We start from the raw sequence: 25,863 nt of genomic DNA, 5'->3' as shown, positions 1-25,863 counted from the left end.
GCACCGGCAAAAAATCGGATAAACACGCATATTTAACAATTAAAAAACAACGGTATAAATTAAGGTTAGACGCAACCACTCTTCAGAATCTTGAAGCTGAATGTTTATTCTTCAGTTAAAGTATCTGGCAACCTCAAAAAATATTAATTTAAATATGAGTTTTTAGGCCTCGAAAATGCGTATTTTTGCATTTTTCAGATTTTAAATCGCCTATAATTCAAAAACTGTCAATTTTTAAGAAAAATTACAACATACCTTTCCTGTTTAAAATGACCCAAAAACCTAAAAATATATGTTTCAGAGCAAAAAACGTAATATTTTGTATTTGTTTAAAAAAAATTGTTTAAACAATTTCTGCCCAAAAATTCCGCCCGGCACCCTTCAGATTTATTTAAAGGGGACATTTTTGAATAGGAATCCACAAAGAAACCGAATCAGAAATTTTTTCAGACGGGAGCGGTCTCACCACATGGACTAATTCAGACAAATACACAATCCTATCCCTAATAATACAAAATTAATGGATAAAGAATAGAAGAAAATACAATAAGGAACATACGTGGTCCCTTGCTTCACATCTAGGGGCCTATTAAGACATTTTTAGTAGACAAGGTGTAAAGGTGTTATAACATTTAGGATAAACAAATGATGTAATTCTAAACTTCCACACTGTGTATGTCTCTGACAAGATATCTATAATGATATTGTATATTATTTTTGTTGTGAGCCTGTAGCCAGCAGATACTGGGTATTGAATGGTGCATATAAATTAAAATTGATTAAATTTTTATAGAGGAAGTTTGAATGTTAATCCGCATTAAAGATCAAAAAGACATCACAGTCTATATTAGGTGCAGTTTTTTGTTTTTAGTTGTATATCTGAAGGCCCGTATTTTTATATGAAAATATCTAATATTTGTTCTTTTAGGGTTTTTTATTATATATCTTGGCTTTTCGTGTTTTTTCTGGTTGCAAGTATTGTGTTATGATATTTATTGTAAATTAGGGTAAGTTAATTTTGTTAGCTTTTAGTTTATTTTATTTAGTTTATACATATCTTTATATTTACTCACCGGAGGGACCGCAGACGTTCGGATACAATTAGCGTCTCTTTGCAAAGACAATGACGTCGACTTTGCAAAGTAACAAGACACTTACTCAACACACACACTACACATTACACCTGAGTTAGTGATAAGTTATACAATTACGTGGCTAAAGGTTCTAGTTCTAAACCAAGGCCAGAGTCAGAGAAAAAAAAGTTTTATATTGAATATTTGACGAGAGTTATTACCAACGTCTTGAAATTTAATGAAAGAAAACCAAAACGATGACAACATCAAGACCGGGTAAAACTAAATTGAACTCACAAATTTACTTATTTAGACATGAAGGGAATATAACAAGAAATAATCAAATAAGTGGGTTACAAAGAAGACTACCCTTCAACTGGGATGCCTATGGCAAATTTTAAATCCGAAACTCTTAACTTTACCAAAAAACAACCAGGCAGTTAGGAGAAAAATGAATGCTAAATGCTTCGCCTAACATTAAGTGAGAGGGTAAGAAAAGAATAAAAACATTACAAGGCTTAAATGAAGATGGAAACGGAAGATTCTGGAATGAAGGCCAGGCAGTAATAAATACAGCAAGGCAGACCTCCCAACTGCTGATCAGATGACATCAAAATAAAGTCGACTGATTGGGTTGCAACAACACAAGATAAATAGAAAAACTTTGTAGAAAGCTTTGTACAACTCTGAATGCAAACAGTGATGAATCAAAACTATGATGATATCAATAGACTTGCATAAAAAGAAAGATTTAGAGAAAACTAAAATATGAAGAAAACTACAATAAATTTATAATATTGAAATAAGTGCAAAAGTAAATATCAATTAATCCACCATTCCAACATACCACGGTTAAGAAATGTAATATATTATAGAAAACAACTATAAAATGTGCTGCAAAAATTTCAATGGCTTTTGTATTGGGGTATCTGTTAATATATTTTCTCTGATAAATTGTTTTTTGCTTTTTAAAACATACATTTTTTCTAGTGCCTCAGATAAACCTATGATAAATATCGATAAAAGAAAAAGAGATTGCCACAAATTTTTTTTATACAGTTTATATGGATGGGGATTTCCTTTAGTCTATATCATTCTCTTGGTTGTTTTTCATCTTACAGCCGTTTTACCACATGAAATAGAAGTCAGTATGGGTAAAACAAGATGTGGCATAGAAAAAGGTAAATGTTTCCTATAAAATATAATTATAAATTGTTTTAACCTGGTATGGTGGGTCAATATTGACCCAACAAAATTTAGTTTGACAATTTAACCAATATTGCAACTTTTTGACAATTTGACTAAAATTCTTATTTGTTTATTTCTTTTTTTACAGGACGAACATAAATAAGTTGGAAAAAGATAATTAATCAAATTAGCGTTTTTTAAAATATTTCTATTATTATTTTGTTAGTTTTTGTGTCAACGTGCAAAAAATGCAATGTTTATGTTTAGTTCCTAATAATAAGGTATATAACTTCTGTATCCATTTATTTTCTTATTTGTATTTTTTCTAAACGTTTATTTAATAGATAAAAAATTACAACATTACTTATTTCGCACACATGTAAAAACGTGCAGGATTTATAGTCGCGGGTCACCATTGACCCAACATACCTTAGATCAGTGGTTTTCAATGTTTTTGAGCCATGTACCACCAAAATTCTTATAATTATTTTGGTACCACTTAACTGAAGTATCTACGGAGGTAGATAATCTAATTAACTACAAATATGCTAAATTTTGGCTGTGGTCTTGCGTTTTGTGTACAACCGCACCTAATGAAATGTACCACCAGTGGTACATGTACCACAGATTGGGAACCCCTGCCTTAGATGGTTAATTAAATCACCATACCCGTTGAGGGTTAAATAGATTATTTTTCTTCTTATTCGGATGCTATGTCCGTTTATCGAACGTTAGCGATCATGTTGGCTATCATAACTTTATTCGCAGCAGATCTGAAGAGCGATTCCGAAGTGTGACCAAACCATTGCCTCAAATTCCTTAACCAATATGTTCTTCTTCTTCCTCGACTTCTTCTGCCTAATATTTTACCCTGCATAATTAGATGTAGAATGCTATATTTTTTCGGATGTCTACAAACATGCGCAAAATACTCGAGTTTTCTAGACTTTATCATTTTTACCATTTCTCTGCCTTTCTTCATCCTGCTCAGAATAATATCATTACGCACCCTGTCCATCCAGCTTACTCTCAGCATTCTTCGATAGCACCATAATTCAAAGGATTCAACCATCTTAAGCATTCTTCCTGTTAAGGTCCATGACTCAACTCCGTAGAGAAGAACGGAAAACACGTAACACTTTAAAATTCTTGTCCTAAGACTCAAATTTATGTCATGACCGCATAGAATTTTCTTGTAACGGAAAAATGCTGATTTGGTTTGAGCAATTCTGCAACGTATTATATGCAAATAGATTATAGGCTTCAGTAAAACTGTCATGTTTTCTTTCATAGTCAAAATCGTGGTCAAAATGTTCTTGAAGAAAACGGATCACAAGAAGCAGTCAACGTATTGTATGCAACGCAGCATAGGAACTGGTAGATTAAATATATGTTTTATTTCTTCTCAGACATTTCATAAATTTATTTATTTTAAAAAGACTAACTTTTCAATCTAATAGCACATAAAATAATATTAAAAATATTACTCCATATCCCACCAGATTGAAAACAATGGGAACCTTTTCTGGTTACACCTCCGAGGCTTCTAAAATTTGCAAGCCATAACGGATCCTGAGACTAAAGAAGATGAGGGAATTTTACAATTTATAATTCACGTCCCATCTGCTCAGGGCGGTAAAGTTCCAACGAGAATGGTTCCCTTCGTACTTCAATTTTATCGTACTTATTTATTTTATTTTGGTCATACTTTTTTGGTCCGTAACTAAGCACTTTTGAGCACTAAAATATGGCCTAAATAAAAGCACAATATAATATTCCGTCGAATATTTTAGTTACTATATGCCTACATATATGCAAGATGTCTACAAATCACTAGAGAGGATAGAATGAGAACAGAGGAAATATAGAACAGAATGGCAGTAGAATGGTTAATTACGAAAAAAAGAATGTGTGTGTACTTTGTACGCACGTAAGGAGTTATACTTTTACTGCATATTATGTGATTTTTAAGGCAATACCAAGAATTTAAAAAAATAAAAGAATAAAACGCACACAAACACATTGAAAAATGCCACAAAGAAAAAATGATTTCTGAACGATAATAATTGTTGAAAAAAATTTTAAATACGCATTTTCTGAAAAATAAATTATATAAAAATTATACTTACAATCATAAAATGCATGAAAAAATAAAAAAAAAAAATAAAAACTTGCATCGGGAATCGAACGCGTGACTTTCGGGGCGCTTTGAGTCGTAATCGAAGCCTAGACTCACTCGTCCAATTCCACATTATTTGTCATGTGGAAAAATAGGGTAACTAAACGTTTTACTGTTTGACAGTTGTTTTGAATATAATTAAATTATGTAGTTTAGATTTTGTGGAAGAAAATATTAAAATATAACAAAACAGTAAGAAAACAATATATTAGATGAAGATTGGTGGAACTTTTGTTGGTAATCAAATTAAGTATGTAAATCAAAGCATTACATACCTACTAGATAAATAAATCTACGCCAAAAAATCATAATTCAAAAAATAAAAATCGGACCTAATTTGAGATTTCTCTCTAAAATCCCCATTCTTGAGAAAATAAATGTACAGTAGAGCGTCGATTATCCGAACGTCGATCAACCGAACGACCGTTTATTCGAACTATCGACTCCCGCGTCCCGCGTCCCGCACTCGAATACCGAGCAAGCGTTAGTAATTGACGCTTAAAATATCTTCAATTTTCTTCAATATTTTATCCAAAAATAATTATGTTGTTGCAAAGACTGCACTTTTTTGTTTAGTTGCTAGTTGTCATTATCAAGATATAAATAAATATGTAGGTATATAAATATGGCTTTTATTCACTTGTGGATAAATATGTATGACTATAAATATGTATCAATATATTGTAGTTCGATTATCCGAACAAATCGGTTTTCCGAACACCTATGTCCCCCAATTAGTTCGGATAATCGACGCTCTATTGTATTTCAACCTAATCCAAATGTATAATTACAATATGATTATAATAAAAACTACTTACCAAATTAGAATGAGTTTTCCTTGTCCAAAATAGTCCAAAAGTCCAAAAATATAGGTATATGAAAACTATTTAAAAAGGCAGTATAACTATTAACTAACTTTTGTTTGTTGTTTCTTTTCACACAAATTTTAAAACGCAACAACCATAAATAATCAAACTACAGCTGTACCACAGCCGCCATATTGAATAATTTTTGACATGTCATTTGAACATCCAATCATAACAAAGTTATAATGCGCATGCGCCGGGATCATAGGCTTTAACATATAAAAATTCACCCTCATATCGCCGGTAAAGAAGTATAACTTCAAAAATTGGAAAACAGTGTCCTGCAGTGGTATGGGCATGTAAAAAGAAGGACAGACCACAGGTAGCCGAAAAGAATATTGGGCTAGGACCCGCCGGGAAGAAGACAGAGAGGAAGACCTGCTATAAGATGGAAAACTTATGATAGGAAATGCTTTGATAGATAGAGACCTCAGAGATGGCGACTGGGAGAATAGAGTGCTGTGAAGGACGAAAACTACGAACTCATAATGGGAAAAAGCTGAAGATGATATATGCAAGATGTAAACTGGTAATCTATTCCGGAAAAAAATGTAATTGGTACACAGCAGCACCTACTATTATAATATGATATAATTGATCCAAAAGATGGCATTACCCAGACATCCAAATTAAAAGTTATCACCTAACACCAAATTGTTCTATAAGGTCCACATATTGTTCAGTAAAAAGTTACACCATTTTGAGCGTCCGGTTTGGGGGGGGGGGAGATGGGGGAGAAGTCCGTAAATTAGTAGTTTTTTTAAGTTTTTCGTCAATATTTCTAAAACTATGCGGTTTAGCTTGAACAATCTTCTATACAGTAATGTTTTACATTCAATTTGAAATAAAAAAGGCTTATGCATAATCCTTCTAAAATAAAGGGTTTCAAAGATACAGAGGTAGTATAGTATAATTAGTCCAAAAGAGGCCTAAAAATTGTTCTATATTATGGTGCACATATTGTTCAGTAAAAAGTTACACCATTTTGAGCGTCCGGTTTGAGGGAGAGATGGGGGGAAGTCGGTAAATTAGTAGTTTTATTACGTTTTTCGTCAATAATTCTAAAACTATGCTTTAGAGTAAACAATGTTCTATACAAAATTGTTTTACATATAATTTAAAACAAAAACGGTCATATACATAATTGTTATAAAATCAACGGTTCCAGAGTTAGGGAGGGTGAAAATTGGAGGTTTTCAATACTTTTTATATTTTTTGGGCAATGGATGATGCTTTTGGGTGGCGAGGTTGACTTTTCTTCAAGGACTTATCACTAACATACCATCGGCCACTGAAATAGCAAATTTTATTTACAAAACACAATCCTGTTAAAGAAAATTTCTTTCATCAGTAATATTATAAATTGCCCAAAAAATATAAAAAGTATCGAAAACCTCCACTTTTCACCCTTCCTAACTCTGGAACCGTTGATTTTATAACAATTATGAATAGGACCTTTTTGTTTTAAATTTTATGTAGAACATTTTTGTATAGAACATTGTTTACGCTAAAGCATAGTTTGAGAAATATTGACGAAAAACGTAAAAAAACTAGAAATTTACCGATTTCTTCCTTATCTCCCCCCCAAACCGGATGCTCAAAATGGTGTAACTTTTAACTGAACAATATGTGGACCATATAGAACAATTTGGTGTTGGAGGAAAACGTTTACTTTGGATGTTTGGGTTAGGCCTTTTTTTGGACCAATTATACTATACTACCTCCGTAACTTTGTAACCGTTCATTGTAGAAGGATTATGCATAGGACATTTTTTATTTCAAATTTAATATAGAGCATTTTTGTATAGACGGTTGTTCATGCTAAACCGCATAGTTTTAGTAATATTGACGAAAAATTTAAAAAACTACGAATTTACCGATTTCTCCCCCTCTCCCGCCCCCCAAACCCGATGCTCAAAATGGTGTGACTTTTTTCTGAACATTATGTGGACCATATAGAACAATTTGGTGTTGGAGGATAACTTTCACTTTGGATGTCTGGGTTTGGATCTAGTTATACCATACTATTACAAGTTGCGCAAAATGATTGAAAAATATGAAAGAAAACTTGTCCTCCTCGGAAAGTGCAAGACCAAAAAATGCTTCTTTAGAACAAAAATTAAAAAATTAGAAATTTTATTACAAACTTATTTTCTATTTAGAAGATGATTTAGGTACCCCTTAAGTTAACATGTGTTGTATGTGGTAAAGTAAAAAAGGCCATTTAAGATAAAAAATATGCCATTTATCAGGGATTTTTGTGCTTCAACAATTGTTGCTCAAAACGCATAACACGAGATATTGTAAGAAACTATTAATAATCTAATTCTTGAAATCCACAGATTTTTAAAATTATTTCAACACTTGCTTTGAAATTATCTAAAGATTCGACTTTTTTTTAAACACAGGTTAATTCGTAGACTATTTTTAATTTCATATTTCATACCATTATGCTTGATATATTAAAACATGATTCACTGTGACAGTTCATTGTAATTCAAAAAATAGTAACAGTATGGAAACAATTGTAGAAGAATGAAAATATAACAAAAATTAAAGGAAATGTAATTTAGGGTTATCTGTGATCGGTAAGGGGAAGGGGGTGAGTTTTTAAGGGAAAAAACGGATTATCACTATTTCCGGCTAAACTACAAGCCTTGCTTAAGGCGGGTTCTCATTAGTCAATCTCATTGATCAATATCCTTGATTCTATGTTATTGACGAAAAATAGATTTATATGAACGTCGATTCAGCGATATTGTTCTATCATATGGTCTTTCAATAAAACTGAAAAGCCTTCCTACTTTTGATAGATCAATGGAAATTTTCTATCAAATAGAACAATGCTTGACAGTGAGAACTAGCGTTCAGTTGCGTTGACTTGTATTTTGTGGAGTTAAATAGTAAGCATATGAGATGAGGTTAAATTCTTGGTTATATATAAAATAGACATATTATAATTTCGTGAACAATGTCAAATTTTAAATGGAGAGACAACCATATCTGCAAGTTTCTAGAACTATACCCGAGAGAGGAGTGCTATGGATAATTAGGAGTGAACAATATAAAAATATAATAAAGCGGGAATAAATCTATGACGCTAATCGTTTTGGAATGGAAATAGAAATCCTGACTCTAAACGATATTAAAAATAAAATTAAAAGTATCCGGACAACCTACAAAGTTGAACTGAATAAAATATTAAAAGCAAATAAAAGTGGTACAGGAACAGATGATCTGTATAAACATAAACCACCATAAACCAAAATGTTTAATAGGTGTTTCCGTTGCAAAAGAGAGTCAGAGATGTTCTTGTTTTCCTATTTTTAAGTACGTTTTTTAAATATTCACACACAATGCGAACGCCAGCATGCACAATTTTCTTCTTTACAGCCATTATTAAAGTTAGCACTTTGTAGACCGAATTCAATATCCTTGAAATAGTGTGAATTTGAATTATATGTTCAGTTGCATAGAATCAACGCTATTGATCAATGAGGTTGACTAATGAGAACCCGCACTTACTTCAATCTGCTTACTTACTTGGAATCAGCAGATAGAAAGAATAACGAAGAGAGCGGTAACTACGTTAATGGTAGCCAGACGTACTCATGGAAAAATGTGGGGGTTGAGACCAGACATGGTATATTGGACTTATAACATGGTGGTAAAACCCACAATTACATATGTATCAGTGGTATAGTGGCCAAGAGTGCAACAAAAAAAAGTTATCATCAAATTAAGCAAGGTGCAAAGACTTGCTTGTCTCGGGTTCACGGGGGCTATGAGGGGCACACCTACGGCATCTATGGAGGCACTACTGGATATCCCTCCTTTACATATAACAATAAGAGGTGAGGCGAGAATGGGATATTATAGACTGCGAGAATACCTGAGCAACTTACCAGTTAAATCAGGACATAGTAGAATAACGAATGAAACTAATGATGCCGAATGGATGATCATTTCTGACCATATGACATCAAGATACAAGCCTGAAGTACCTTTTCAAGTGGACATTTGCCCACGAGACGAATGGGACGGAGGAAACTCTCGATCCAGACTGCAGGGTTACACCTGGTATACGGACGGGTCTGAAACTGCAGACAGTTCGGGCGCAGGAATATTCTGTAGTGGTGGAAATTTCAACATTTCTATTCCACTGGGAGAATATACCTCCGTATTTCAGGCAGAGATTTTTGCAATCTTGCAATGCGCACGAGAAAACAACCTGAGGGCATTCGAACTGCAGAGGGTTAACATATGCACAGATAGCCAAGCAGCTATTGGGGATCTTATAAATCATAAGGTGAACTCTATGCTGGTGTGGGAATATCCACAAGAACTTGACAGATTGGCACAACATAAGAGTGTTATCCTAGTATGGGTTCCAGGTCATCGAGGCATATACGGCAATGAAAGAGCTGATGCACTTGCCAAGAGAGCATCAGCTACAAGATACCTGGGTCCAGAGCCGACCGTGGGAGTGCCATGTATATCGGACGGACATGTGCTAGTAGGGGGGCTGAGTTACTGCTGAAAACAAGCAAGAATTAGCTCAAAATCATAACAGGTTTCCTCACTGGACATGCGCCAGTTAAAGGTCACCTGCATACAATGGGGCTGTTTCATGGAGACTTGAGCTGCAGACTCTGTAACAGAGAACCAGAAACAATCAACCATATTTTGCATGACTGTTAGGCATTGGATCGGAGGCGGCAAGCACTTTTCGGAGACATCGAAATGACTCCAAATATATATGGCACCCACCCACTAGGCCTGAACAAGCTGGTACAGGGTTCCAAAATTCTGGAATGGGTTTCATAAACGAATGGAAGATGTACAATAAGCCAAGTGGCTGCAGTACAACCGGTTCACAACATACGGCTTCCAGGAAAAAAAACTACAAGCCGTATGGAAAAAAGAAACTGAATAGTTGTAGCTAATAAAAAGATCTACAACTTTTGTATTTAAATTCGCAAGTAATATATATCTTATTTTACTCCATCGCATTGTGGCGTTTTGCCACAATGCGATGGAGTAAAACGCTGACAAATCGCCACAATGCATGTAAAACTACATGATATCAACAGAGAAATTCATATCAAGTGAGATGTGAGACAGGGCGACACTCTCTCACCTAAATTATTTATAACGGTCCTCGAATACGCCTTTAAAATGCTAAAGTGGGAAAGTAGAGGAATAAAAATAGATGGAGAAATGTTCAATCATCTGCGTTTTGATGACGATATAGTACTTATTATTACCGAAGATCTGGGTGAAGCACAACAAATGCTACAAGAATTAGAAAACTTATTTTCAACAATAGGTCTAGAATGAACATCAGTAGAATCCATCCAAAATCAAGTGGTAGAATTGAGAGGAAAGTACATATATCTCGGTTATGAAATCAGAATAGGCAAGGACAATCAGACCTGCGTATTTCAACTACGAATAACACTTGCTTGGGTGGCGTATGGTTCACTAAGAGACATCTTTAAAAGCAACATCCCGATAGCTATGAAACGGAAGACATTTGACCAATGCGAAACTCTCACGCTCACAAAAACAACAGCGCTAAAAATGCGAGGGGCACAAAAGCCCATGGAAACATCGATTCTCGGCGTGACAAAAAAAAGACAAAATAAGGAACCAAGGAAAAGAACAGGTATCACTGATGTCGTCGAACGTATAGCCAAGCTAAAATGGAATTGGGCAGGTCACATAGGGAGACTGAAAGACTCAAGATGGACTAGAAAACTAATTGAATTGCCCCAAAGAGAAGACAAACGCAACAGAGGATGACCACCAACACGCTGGATGGACGACATTAATAGAATATCCAAGACATGGCAACAAGACGCACGGAACCGTGTAAAGTGGGGAAAATGGGAGAGACCTATGACCAGCAGTGGATAGAAGAGGTTGCATGATGATAATGATGATTTACTCCATCAGAAAGTAGAAATTTAAAAATAAACGCAATCACTTAAAAAGCCAGATATTTTGATGAAATAATATTCAATAGAAAATGAAGGTGCTTTTTCGATAACAAATCGAAATAGAGGAAAAAATTAAATATTTTAACATAGAAAAATTCCAGTTTGTTTGGAACAAAAAAAGTTAAGTTTTCATCAAATTTAGTGATGTTTTTTTGGTGGAAGATAAAAATTAAAATATTAACTCGGTTATTTGAATTTTTTGCATAAATTTTGAAGTTATTTAAAAAAAGGGTAAATAAAATAGTTGTAGAGCTTTTTATGATCTACAACTTTAATATTTAACTTTTTTCTATAGGACACTCCTTTCCCATTCTTGAGCTTAAATCACCCGTAAATTATTAATTTTTGTTACATTTTCTTACATTTACAACGGAATACATCCCTTTTTTTTTCAATTTTTATAATTTTCAAAGACTTGTAAAATATTAAATTGAAAATATATTGGTAATACTTTTCCAAACCGATTCTTTTAATAGAAGAAAACAAGAAGTGTACCGATGTGCTCATGTTTTTTAAAATTTATAATATACAGAAATTGCTTTATTGAATTAAAGATAAAGTTTTTGGTCTTATTTTTATCAACCAAACTTAAGGGCACGGCTCCAAATATTTTACGGCTATCCCTACTTCTTCTGTCTTTACACGGCAAGTTACGTGTAGTAAAATTCTCACTGGTATGGATATGTAAGCATAACTTGTGTCATCATTAACTTTAAAGAGATGGCTTTTGAATGTTCTTGGATAACTGTTACTTGTATAATTGCATCATTTATTCAGTTAATTAATATGATAATTTTTTCACTAACTATGTATTCAGTGGTTGTAATAATTTCTATACTGTACAACAAAAACTAATACTCAATCGAGAAAAGAGGAAATGAACATCTTTTTGAACATTTGAACATCTTTAACAACAAAATACTTGGATCACAGAATATATCTTGCTGTATTCTCTGCTTGGATCTTTCATAAATAATAAACAATAAATAAATTTTTATTAAGTTCACGTCTTAAATCAATTATTTATCAAATACGCTATCAATATTATTTAATCACCAACTCAAAATATTCCCGATGCCATGTCAAATCTTTAAAATTTTCACTGTCGTGTCACCATATTATAATCGACTCGGTACGTTTCGTTTCACCATATTATAATCGACTCGGTACGTTGTATGAGAAAGATAGCGAATGTTCGATTTGGAAAATATCACCACGGCCATAGTGTCTATTTTTTTCGAATCCTGAAAAAAATAATAAATATTTTGAAAACATTTAAACGCAGAATGAAAGACTAAATTATTATCGAGGGTCGAAAGTCCCTTAGAATAAATAAAAAGTTTCTTTTGAGTGAGATATTTGAAATTAAAAATCACACTACATTTTCTCTTAGTTTTTCACTCGTGTAACTCATTAAAATAAACATAACAGAAGTTTTCAGGGACTTTTGACCCTCGGTAAGTACGTAATCTGTCATTCTGCGTTTAAATTTTTAAAAAATACTTATTAGTTTTCTCAGTATTCGAAAAAACTGAATCCCATTTAAACATCATTGGAGCCGAAACTAGGTCTCATCCCCTCAAGTAATAGGTAAAACAGTTTAATTATTATAAAAAATTCATGGTCCATTAAAAACTCTTCTACAAAGCACCCTCGACATGCAAAAATATAAGGAGGCTGTTTAGAATAAACATTCTAAAGACATAACATTTTTAACGATTTTTTTTTCTGATACTTCAAATATATCAAGAAGCTGGTATCAGATAAATTAAATTAAATTTAACAAGGCTGTACCTTGGAAGATATTAAAAAAATTAGACAGTTCTTACGCAAAAGGATTTTGTTACAAATTTAATTTGGGGCGATCATATCGCAATAAGAAGCCTTTGTATATTAATATTCATAATGGGTAAAATTTCGTGTTCCCAAATTAATATTTTGTTAAAATTCATCACGGCTAATTAAAACGTGTAAATGGGTAGGTGAAACACAAGACAATTTAAAAAATATATGGAAGGGGGATACTGTTAAAAAGTTGTCAAACATTGAAAATTTAATTGGAAAATTGTACGATGAAAATAGACAATTTCATTAATATTCAATAAATTGTATTTAATTTATTGTTACGTCGCATGCGTCGGTTCCATTAGATTTATTCGACGTACAGAAAGTCGCTTGACGCAAAAGAAGAAAAATTAAAAATTTAGAATTTTTTAAACGTCATCGAAATATCCAGAAATGCCTCTTAAGGTTTAAAAATCAGAAAATGTATATAAACGGCAAGTTGAACTTCAACCAGTAGAACTAGTAGTATTGAGTGTTTGAATAGTTCTATCATTCAGTTAAAGTTTTTTTCTTCTTTTATGGCCTTTGGGAACTGCGCTCATTTAACCAGCAACACTTCTTAAAATCAACGCCTGACCATACACCAAGACCATTACGAATGCAAACGAACAATCAAGGGTAGGGAAGGGAAAAAACTTTTCGCACCCAGGTCGTTTTGGCTGACTATCAGTTAGAGTTAAGCGTCGTTTAAACACAACGATAAGTCACAGCAACTAGTTGTGATGACAAGTTGAAACACTGTTTAGACGCTGCGATTCAATGCGATACCACCTTCAACCCAACTCCAACTTTGATAAGTTGTGCGATGCACCGTTTACACACAATGATAAGTTGCAACAACTCGATTGACCTTGATAAGTTGTTTGATTTATCGCTGTGTTTAAACGACCCTTTAGTATTGTATATTGTTTGCTGTTTTGAATAAAACTGATTAGAAAAAATTGTAATATTGGTGCCAACGGGGAAATAAAAGTGATATTAAGTAATTCAGCATTTGATAAAGAAATGGATACGTCAATTATACGTCTGCAAGGTTTTTAGAAATAGGAGAGGAAAAGGAGAAACGTATATAAAGAGGAAGAGAAAAAGGAGGAGGGGAGTAAAAATGTAGAGGTTTAAATCATAAATAGTTTATCTCAAATTCATGAAAATTTTAAGTTCAGGAGGTAGGTAAGTTCAGTTACTAGTAGAATAGACAAATTAGAAGAACAACAAAACGATATAAGAACTGAATTAAAAAACAAAAGAGACAAACAACAAAACTATGTTGAAAATAAAACAAAAAACAACAGAAGGCTTTAAAATATAATTTAGGAAGAAAAATAAGAGAATTAGAAAAAAACTAGTGCCCAAGGTTCCGTATTTACTATTAGTTCAGTTACTAATATAGAATTTGAAGTAGCCTCATCATCTTTCATAGTTTGACCAGGCCTAATGAGAACTGGCAAAATTGTGAAACCACCCACATTCAATGGTTAGATAGTATCGGAAACTTATCTTTTTCAATTCGAAACTGCAGACAGAACCAATCGCTGGACTGAAGAAAGATGGCAGCTTTCTTGATAGTGTAGGTAGCAGCCACCGTCTTTCTTGCAACTAATTTCTTCCCTAGGATGCACTCGTACACTGTTCTCCGGGAGACAAGATATGACCAAGCAGCTTCTAAAGCAGGATACCCAAAGTCAGCTGAAAGATTGGTATCAATAACAAAACAAAAGTCTGCAAGACTTTAAAGTCGATATTAAAAACAAACGAAATACAAAGATCCGGAGATCTACAGATCTCTTGTGTCAATTTTGCAAAATAAATGTAAGGCAAAATAAAAAGGAATGAATCCTTCTCATTGGCTGTATACCATCATAAAAAATACTTAAGAAGTAAAAATCTTCCCATGTAAATAGTATATAATTTATTTAAAAATTGTTTCCAAAAAAGATTCAAGTTGGACTCAAAGTAGGTACATCACAAAATACATCAAAAACAAACATTTTCGGATTAATCAGTCCATCATCAGGTTAGACTCCAGATCCAAAGCAGTTGAAACTAGCTACTGAGTTAGGTCGAATGACCTTTTAAATGTAACCTTTTAGCCATCAAGTCTACATCGACATAAGTCGATGTTAATAGAATAAATTATTTTAAATCAACATGGTTGGGTTGAAGACAGTAGGAAACATTTTCCTATTGTCTTCAACTCAACCATGAAGTTTGAAGCTAAGATGAAGACAGTCAGTAGCGTACTGAACATGGTTCCGCGGAACCAGGGTTAGGGCCCCGCAGGGGCCCGCTTTAACGCGCTTTTTGCTTCGAAGAAGAAACAAAAAATCGAAGAAAAAAATCGGTCACTTATCTTAGCCCGAAAATTCAAAACGAGATGATAGATTTGTTTGGAAACTCAATTAAAAGTGATACTTCATAATATCTGCGCATCTTAATTTTTTTCGATAATATTATAGATGCAACTCAAGAACTCAAGACATTTCAAAAACAGACCAACTTACAGTTGAGTCCCTGAATCTTTACCCGTGGGTCATCATTTAAAGCATACGAAATAAGTCGATGATAAGTCGGAAATTGAAATTTACTAAACGCAACAGCAAGTGACAGTAAGTGACTTGCTGTTGCGTTTAGTAAATTTCAATTTCCGACTTATCATCGACTTATTTCGTATGCTTTAAATGATGACGCACGGGTAAAGATTCAGGAACTCAACTATAGTTAGTTTTTCGATATGTAGAAATTGTGTATGCCGAAGAAATTGTCTTGGATGTTGTAATTAAAAATCATTTTTAAGATTTGTTCCGATAACTGACCAAAACGGCGTGTACACTTCGCAATAAAATTTTGGTCGAAATAACTAAATTAAATATATGTATATCTATGCATGGAAAACTGCGGGGTCAGGGATGTGATGGCAAAGCAAACATGAATGGCGTTTAAGCCAAAATTTCAGAAAGATATCAAAACGCTCCTCATGTCCACTGCGCTTAATATTATAGCCTTAACTTAGTTTTAAAAGATTCAGTCAAAAATATTTATTTAAACTTTACCTCAAATCATTGATAGATATGTGTTCAATATTTTTAGATGTTTGTTCCACATTTTTTTGTGTGTGCACCAGCTTCATGAATTTTATTTTGATAAAAGTCGTTTTTGGTTTTTTTTTAACAAACTATTAAGCTTATTTTTTCTATAGGTTTTATAATCAACATTAAGTGTTAGCGAAAATTGCTTTATTAATTTCTTAAAATCTCGTCGTTTGATTAAAGATAGGTATCAACTCCACCGTTATCCAAGATTTTATTTTTGATATTTTTTTATTTAACCGTTGTATCTCCCTAGAGGTTGGTATGCAATTTTTAACTCATTTTTAAATTATCTATTTTGTTCGTATAAATATCATTTTACTGTTCATTTTTTAAAAGTTCTTTTTGTTTTCCGATATTAGGGTTTTTAATTAGGACTGGAGATTTAGATGTAGAAAATCTTTAAGTTTGAATATTTAAAAAAACTGCTGGAGTAAAGTGATCCGTCATGTCCATGTCAGTATGAAAAATGATAGGATTAATATTAATTTACTGTTTAAAATTAGCTTGAGTTTTATATATTTAATGTTTATTAAAAACTTTTGATATAGAATGTGTGTTTTAATTGGGCGGGCGCGTCCGCATCCCAACTGGAACCAGGGCCCGCTGATCTATCGGTACGCCACTGAAGACAGTAGGAAACAGTTTCCTACTGTCTTCATCTTAGCTTCAAACAGGAAACAGTTTCCTACTGTCTTCAACCTAACCATGAAGTTTGAAGTTAACAAGAAGACACCGTGTTCATTGAAAGTAATTTATTCTATTAGACAGTAGAAAACAGTTTCCTACCGTCTTCAACCCAACCAGGAAGTTTGAAGCTAACATGAAGACACCATGTTGATTTAAAATAATTTATTCTATTAACATCGATTTATTGTCGTTTTCAATGTAGCCTTGATGGCTAAAATGTTACATTTAAAAGATCATTCGACCTAACTCAGTAACTAGTTTCAACTGCTTTGGATCTGGAGTCTAACCTGATGATGGACTGATTAGTCTGAAAACGTTTGTTTGTGATGTACTTTGTGATGTACCTACTTTGAGTCCAACTTGAATCTTTTTTAGAAACAATTTTTAAATAAATTATATACCATTTACAAGGGAAGATTTTTACTTCTTAATAAATGTAAGGTTAATCCACATAATGTAAAAACTACAAGTCCTCTGGAATACAAATGCGAGAAATTGTCGAAGGGGAGGAATATGTTAACTGAACAATAACTTAATAATTAGAAGAATAATTGCAAGATGCTTTAAATTAATTGCAGGTTTAAGGTACTAGTACACTTTAAAAGACCAAAAATAATCATTTTTTTCAAGAATTTTTTACTCAGAACCTTTATTAGAAATGAACATAAAATTTTTTACATATTAATATCTAACTCTTAGAAAGTACAAAACATGTATCTTTTTTCATTTATGCACGTACACTAATATTGTAGAGGGCGCAAAAGTCGAGGCCTCGAAAAATGATGGGGGACAGTTAATTTCAGGATTGGAATATCTGAAACAAAATAATCGTACTGCATTTAAAAAGGGAAGGTTTTTTACGCAACAGTTTACCACAATTTAACCAAAAAACAAAAAATAAATATTTTTTAACCATGAATAAGTGAAGAAAAACGGGAGATTTTTTCACAAATTTTTTTCAAATTTCCGTAAAATCTTTTTTTGCGGAATTTTTCACTAACGGTGGTAAATTGTCACGTAAGAAACCTTCCTTTTTCAAATACCATACGATTTTTTTGTTTCAGAGATCCCAATCCTGAGATTAACTGTCCGCCATCCAAACTACTTTTTGTTTTCGAGGCCTCGATTTTAGCGCCCTCTACAATATTAGTGTACGTGCATAAATGAAAAAAGATATATTTTTTGTATTCTCTAAGAGTTAGATATTAATAGGTAAAAAGTTTTATGTTCATTTCTAAGAACTGTTCTGAGAAAAAAATCTTGAAAAAATGCTTATTTTTGGTCTTCTAAAGTGTACTAGTTAGTACCTAGTCCATTGCCATTCAAATGGGTTCCTATCCACTGACTTAAGAGTTGCTCTACAAAAATTGGCTAAAAATTAAAGTAAAAACTGCATGAGGAACTTTATTGTCAAAGTTTTGGGTTGGGCAAAAAAAAACAAAAGAGGTGAAAGTGCAAGCATGTTAGTTATGGGAGAGGAACTGGTATAGCTAACACTTTCTTTAAATTACCATTGAGTTGTTTGTAGGTATACCTAGAGATCATTACAAGATAGTTTAAATAATATTATCAGTAATAAGATTAATTTTATCACTATTATTAAAGATCTATTATGAGAAGAGTTAATAAACGCTAGTTCCCACAGTAGATTTGTTTGTAATTATATCTAAAGACGATGGTATGTGATATTATAATACATCTTGTCTACAGCCGCAAAGAAAATATTGAAAGCATTGCTTAACCCGCCATTACACGCGCTATGAGGGAATACCTCACCATATTTGTTTATAACCAATGAAATTGTCTTAACTAATACGATAAACTTGAGTACCCAGGAATGCCTTTAGCATCGTTCGTGAGAGGTTATGACAAAGTTATAGAATATTTCAGGCGGTCAGTGTGCGGTGTAATACTTGAAAGAGGTGACATCCCTCTTCAAGTGAGAGAATTCCTCACTGTGCGTGCTATCACCGTGAAATCTCGTTTCTGTTATCTCAAAGAAACTTTTAGGTTTTTGTTTAATATTTGGGTAAGTTTAATTAAAATATTATTGTTTAGGTAAGGTTAGGAACAGTGGCGCACCGAGGGGGGTTTAGGGGTTAAAATCCCTCCCAGAACATATATAAATATATATAAAAGAAAGTAGGAAAATGTAACTTTTCTTTCACAAATTATACAAAAAACTTTCGGTGCCCAAGCCAACCTCCCCCCGAGTAAAATTCTAGGTGCGCCACTGGTTAAGAACCCATTTTTAACTTTACCTATTCTAATTGGGAAATAAGCGACAATTTAACTTGAAAAATTGATTTTATTCACGTTTCGAATATCACGTCGGACGTCGTTAAAAAATTTAAATAAATTGTTATTTTAATTTGTATTTTTACTAAAATGGATTTGCGAAAAGAACTTCAATTACTTCAGTGGCTTGCTGAAATTGAAAATGAGGAAAACAAAACAGCGAAGGTTATAAAAATATTAATATTTTGAAAATACTAATAAGGGATCGCAATGCAAATAAGGGACCAATGCAAATAAGAGACCATTTGGGAATTCGAGATGAAGCAGAGCCTGTAGAAATGGAACAAGTATCTAATAAATGTGCATACTGTCCTAAGAAGAAGAACAGAAAAACTCAGACAAAATTCTGAAAGCCAAATTGTAGAAGACCAATTCTGAACAATAATCTTAGTAGATGTATTTATTATCTTTAGATGTGTGCAATATTTTTAAAACTTTTAATCGGAGGTAAAACCTCCGTTAACCGAAACCTTTTTAACCGAAACATCGTTTAACCGAAATGGCTGAAAATTTCAATAATTTCGTCAATGAAAAGTAAATTTAAAAAAAGCAATAAAATAACGGAAAATGAATATGTTTAGAGTGGGTTTTTTTAATCTTCTATTTTCTTTTGTATTTTCCTTTGACAACGATGTTTTGTAGCTATATCTCTCCAATACTATGTAATTTGATAGAAGAAGAATACAAAAAACAATGTTATTTTTAACCGAAATTCTTATTATCCGAAACGGCCTCCCCCCCCCCAATTATTTCGGTTAACGGAGGTTTTACTGTATATTATTTTTACTTTTGTTTTGTTAAATTAATAAAAAAAAAATGGTTTACGAGACTTTCTATAATATGTGAGTACAGCCCATTTTATATTTATACATTTGTGCATTCATTCTGCCTCTAAATAAGTCGAATTGATGTAGGTGAGGGCGACGCTCATACGCGTGCAACCACGTCTCTATAGAAGACGCGTGTAACGGCGGGTTAAAACGAAGGAGTCTTTAAATCAGATAGTGACAGTGGACTACCGGAGTACGATACCAAAATAAGTTAAAAGCATATCACAATTAATATTATTCTGAAGCTATTTTTTTTGAGAAAACTTAATGCAATTTACTACTTAGTTGGGAGTAAGCCACAATTATTTTTGTTTGAAATTAAATTTACTTGACGTTTCGATTTTTACTTCGGAAATCGTTCCCAAAATACAAAAAAATTAATAAAAAAAATGTTTAATAAACTTAATTTTTCTACAAACGTGTTAAAAATGCAATTTTTAGCACTCCATTTTTTGCTCAAACAAAAGAAATAAGAGCAAGAATATAAATAGCGAGATCAGCATTTAACAAGATGAAAATATTTCTCTGTTGTCGTGACATAAATCTTGATCTGAGAGTTCGTATGCTGCGGTGTTATATCTTCTCCACTTTATTATATGGAGTTGAGTCATGGACCATGAAGATGGGCAGCATTAAAAACATTGAAGCTTTTGCGATGTGGTGTTACCGTAGAATGCTACGTGTATCTTGGGTGGACCACGTGACGAATGCCGAAATTTTACGTCGGATCGGAAAAGGATGTGAAGTTGTACTTACTGTTAAAAGAAGAAAGCTTGAATACTTTGGCCATGTTATGAGAGGTGACAAATACTCGCTGCTGAGACTGATCATCCAGGGTAAAATCAGGGGTAAGAGAAGTATCGGTAGGCGCAGAATATCTTGGTTAAGAAATCTGAGGGAATGGTTCGGCTGCAGTTCCATCGACCTATTTAGGGCGGCCGCCAGTAAAATAAGAATAGCTGTGATGATATCCAACCTCCCATAGGAGACGGACTTTAAGAAGAAGAAGGAGCCTTAAAAATGTCACTTTAAAGGACAGGGTACTTTAAAATTTTTAGGGCACTGAAGTTAAAAGTGAAACGTCAAATTTTGAAAGCAAACGTTAAAATATTTATATTTCATTTATTAACATTAATATTGTACAATTTTAAAGATGATGCCTTCCACACCTTTGCTTTCTCCTTAAAACATGCCAGAAATACATTTTCAGTATATTTCCCAGAAACGCCTTTCGCTTCACACCATTTCTCAAACTTATTATAAGCGATATTATATTGCATTCCGGATTTCCTCGGCAACAAATCCAGGATAGCTCGACTGGCCGCTACCTCTATATCTTGAAATTGACCTTTTTCTACGATGGTTTCTTGCATTTTAACGAAAAATTCACAACCGCATTTTAAAAAACCAACAGACGTCTGACAAATGCTTCAAAACTTCCGTAAACAATTAAGTCAACAATGGTTGCTAAGGTCCGTAATATACGATTTAATTTAAAACTATCTCCTTTCAATCTATTAAGTGTTTTTTAAATTTAATTTAAACTTTATTTTTGCATTTTAACACGTTTGTATAAAAAATATTGTATGATATACGTGTTAAAAGTACATTTTTAATGCACTCATGTGAATTGTATTCGCTTCGCTCATTCTGCAAAGCTACACATGCGTGCCTTAAAATTGTACTTTTAACACTTATATCATAAATAACTATTATGCACGACCGGGCGGTAATGTCCATATTATGTACCTATACATTTGGAGGGCGTAAAGTGCCACTTTAGCGCCCGTGGGCTTCTTTATCTCCCACCGGACGGACGTAGTCCATATCGTATATGGTCAAAACGGCAAACAGGTGTATGTTCTCAAAAAACTTTTGATAGTGTGTAAAAAATTTTTTATTGTAAAATTTTTATGTGTAAAATTTTTTATATGTAAAAAGATCTTTTACACTATCAAAAGTTTTTTGAGAACATACACCTGTTTGCCGTTTTGACCTACTTAGAAGTGTGTACAAGTCTTACAGTCTTTTCCAATTCATATCGTATATTTTCTTAGATTTAGCGGGTAGTAAACTTAATTTTGCATCTACTGCTGCTTTAAAAATTTCCGGTGGTGTTCCAGAAAATGTTTCATTGTCACTAGTTTCCATTATAAAAAAACTTCTTAAAAAATGTGTTACGAAACTTTCAATACGATAAATAATGGCGACTTACTATTTTTAACTTATTTACTTTGTTGCTAGGGTAACGCGAAAATAGCTATAGAGATTACTGTTCTATATTATTATTTCTTACATATATTTTTTTCATGACTTTTTTATTAACTAACCAATACAAATGATTCGGTGAATTGTTCTACAGGATGAGTTTTAATAAATATTTATAATAAATTGCTCGCAAAGGGTGGTATCTTTATTAATAAATGATCATTAAAACAGTCGTGCATAAAAATGTGTATGTATTTCGGGCGTAAACAGCGTTTATGTACCTTACGTGTTAATAGCTCTTTTACTTACACGTCGCGGCCCATAAACGCCTATTTTACTCCCTTGATACATAAATAACTATTAAAGTAACATTACTATAATGCTATAAATTTATAAAAATTTCTAAAAACTATCTGGAGTTTTTAGTGTGAGTTTGTCGATGACTCCATTATGGTACAAGATCTCCAAAAATAGTTATTTAGAAAAACGAAGCAATGATATCCTTGCATGGAAATTTTTTTCTAAATACATAATGATATAATTTTTTTATGCTATTTTTCAAAATATATCATTTATATGAAGCATTACCTACATAAATATATCTAATAAATTATAAAATAAAAACAATAGAAACATGGAAAATACATATCTTCTATTTTTCAGACAACTACGCTGATATATTGTTCAGAAGCATACCATTGACGTTCGTGCAAATAGTAAATGTGATTTTATTCGTTAAAACAATAGTATACGTTTTGCAAGTAAAAAAGGAAATCCAAAAAATGGTTGAAACACCGTCAACATTAAAGAAGAAAAGGAAATTTATAAAAAGAAAAGAAAGGTAAATATTTGAGTTGTTTTTTTTTTCTCTAATGATAAGCTTCTTTGTCCTATTTTGCACCTCGTTTCAAGAATTTCCTTGGCTGTTGTTTACCTCATCCATAATTGATCTTATCCAACTTTCTGGTGTGCGTCCTCTTTTTCTTTTTCATTAAAAATTCCACCCTGGGATAGTCCTTGCTATACAGAGGATATTTTTACGAAGTATCTGGCTGATCCAATCAATTTTCTTGACTTTATCTCATTCTCTATCCCTGCTGTTCAGCCAGGTCTAGCAAATCTGCGTTTCTGTTGGTGTTAAGCCAAAAAATACAAACAATTCTTCGTAGACATTTGTTAACATAGACCTGGAGTCTATAAGGGTTTTTATCACTTTTCAGGTTTCACGTTCGTACAATATGTAGATAGAGGATAGATTGTATTTATTATCATCGTAGAAAAAATACTGTGTGAAACACATATATAAACTAGCTTTTTAAAACATATGAGATTGTGGATCTCGTCTACGGCTCGGCGTAGAAAATTTCGACGCTGTCAAGCCAAAACGGCATAAACGACATTAACTTGATTTTTCAGGAAACCCAAAAAACTGATTATTTTTATTTTTACCAATTCAGCTTATCTGCACAGTGATTCAAAAAAATTGGTGATTTTTTTTTCAAATTTTAATATATTGTGAACATTAATGTGGCTGAAAGTACTGTCTGAAATAAATTAAAAACTCTAAAATGGCGCTTATGTCCAATCAAGATATAACATTGGTGAATATGCCAAACTTACCTCTGGCGTTTGTGTCGATCGCATCGTTGTAAGGTCAGTCAATATGGCGCTTAAAAGGGATATATGCCATTAATGAAAAAAGAAACGAAAATAAAACATTGTCGTTTATGCCAACAAGAAAAATGATGAAATTACGAAGATTTTTGATAGGGTTTATTTTTTATTAATCAAAAATACATTCTAAGTTAAAAACACAACCTTAAATTCTTTAAACATGTTTTGGTTCTAGGATGAAATACTTAAAATTAAATATGAAATACTTAAAAGTGGATATCTAATAATAAGTAGTGGATTCTAATTCATAATTACTGTCAATATTTGGTTCAACATCCGTATTGATTTGATTGCTTGCATTTTCCTTATTTTGATCACTACTTATACCGGCATCCAAACCATTATCTGCTGCTAAGTTGAAACATGATGTGAGATCGTGACTAAATATTTCTTCTTCTACTGCAACGTCTGGTGGTGCAATGTCATTGCTAAAAGCTTCTGCAATGTTGGTAATATAAATGTCATAAATCTCTAAGGGAAATATAGGGGGATTATTGTCAGTCAGTATATCATTTTGTACTGATTCGGTATATGTTTTATTTTCATTTAGTAAGGCCATTATTTTTTACTTCTGCCATTCATGTGCAACAAAAAAATGGCATAAACGCCAAAAATCGATCGCCATTTTTAGCTATATAAAATTGATTTGAACTCTATGCTGTAATACAAAATGAATTGTTTATCACACTAGTACAAAGTTACAATAGAACATTTTAAAATAAACTTTTTATTTGCGCAATTTTTAAATAAGAAACCTGCATAAGAATACCATTGAGGAATGGCACTTGTGTCAACCACGATGTAAATATGTGGTTTTGGCATAAACGCCTCATAGTTTTTAAAGAAATTCAGTGTGTTTACGCTTCAAAAATCAATACAAATTGAAAATATTGCAAAGGTAGATAATACCATGTTACTTATCCATAAAAATTGTAAAAATACATACCTTTACTACTATTACTGGACCGAAATGTACACAATGATAATCTTATGGGCACTGGCGATTATGTCAATCGGTGTTCACGTCGGTGTTCACGTGCGTGACTAGACTGGCGTTTATAAAAATTTTAAACCTATATTACACCTATTTCACTTTTTCTGCGGTTATTCCGCGTTGACTGTCTGGTGCGGAAATTAAAATCCTATTTTTTAGTGCAGCTAACTAAAAAGTGGTCATTTTGGCGTTTATGCCGTTTTGGCTTGGCAGAGTCGATTTATCATGCGTGAAAAAATACCTATTTTATGTATCTATCTGTTGCATAAATTTTATTTTCCATAACAATTTGATAATAAATTGAATTTCTCAGAAGTTCGATTTTATATTTTATATGCTCAACTTAAACTTTTTTGTTTAACCAATATTTCATACCCAAATTCCTCAGTTATTTGCTTTTACAACTTAAGCCATATTAAAAATCCACCTTATATTATATTCTTATATAATATTCTTATTTTATTAGTATTCTACTATATCATAAAGCAGAGATTTTTCGATGCATTTGAACCAGATATACATATATTATATCAGGAAATAAACTTCCGAAACTAAACGATTTTGCAATAAGCTATCTGTAAGCAGTCTTTTATTAAAATTTATTTTCAAATTGTAACTTTTGACATTTAACATCTAGTATTCCGATTCCGAATAAAATTTTATATAGAGTAGGGCATTTAGAACAAACAACACTGGAATAAATCAATTTTTAAATACAGCACTTATCGACTTGCAACTTTTTGCATTCTTCAGGAAAATAGCCAACAATAGAAGAATGGGTGGAAACGCTTAATTGCATTTACAGTGCATTTTGAATTTACAGTGCATTTTGCATTTACTGAAAACCGATCCCTGGAGCACCTAGTGCTCAGAGTAATGGCTAAAGCATGTCATCTTCTGGAGTTTCGAGGTATTTTGGGACTCCAGAGG

The 25,863-nt window shown here is 32.7% G+C and overlaps 2 protein-coding genes across 4 annotated transcripts in view; both read left to right on the top strand.

The window, feature by feature from the left end:
- LOC114331213 (G-protein coupled receptor Mth2-like) overlaps positions 1-25,863 on the top strand; it is a 680,964-nt gene that overhangs the window by 255,363 nt on the left and 399,738 nt on the right. The gene's annotated exons all lie outside the window — the stretch shown is intronic.
- LOC114331202 (G-protein coupled receptor Mth) overlaps positions 1-25,863 on the top strand; it is a 111,197-nt gene that overhangs the window by 53,154 nt on the left and 32,180 nt on the right. For 2 of the 3 annotated variants that reach the window (XM_028280697.2, XM_050655887.1), the window contains 3 exons: positions 929-1,007; positions 2,064-2,254; positions 22,929-23,106. In XM_028280697.2, the coding sequence (XP_028136498.2) occupies positions 929-1,007; positions 2,064-2,254; positions 22,929-23,106 (448 nt within the window). The remainder of the gene's footprint in view (positions 1-928; positions 1,008-2,063; positions 2,255-22,928; positions 23,107-25,863) is intronic. The other variant, XM_050655888.1, reaches the window with a different exon arrangement.

The sequence above is a fragment of the Diabrotica virgifera genome, chromosome 7, assembly GCF_917563875.1.
Source record: "Diabrotica virgifera virgifera chromosome 7, PGI_DIABVI_V3a".
NCBI lineage: Eukaryota > Metazoa > Arthropoda > Insecta > Coleoptera > Chrysomelidae > Diabrotica > Diabrotica virgifera.
This window is presented reverse-complemented; position numbering and strand designations above follow the sequence as displayed.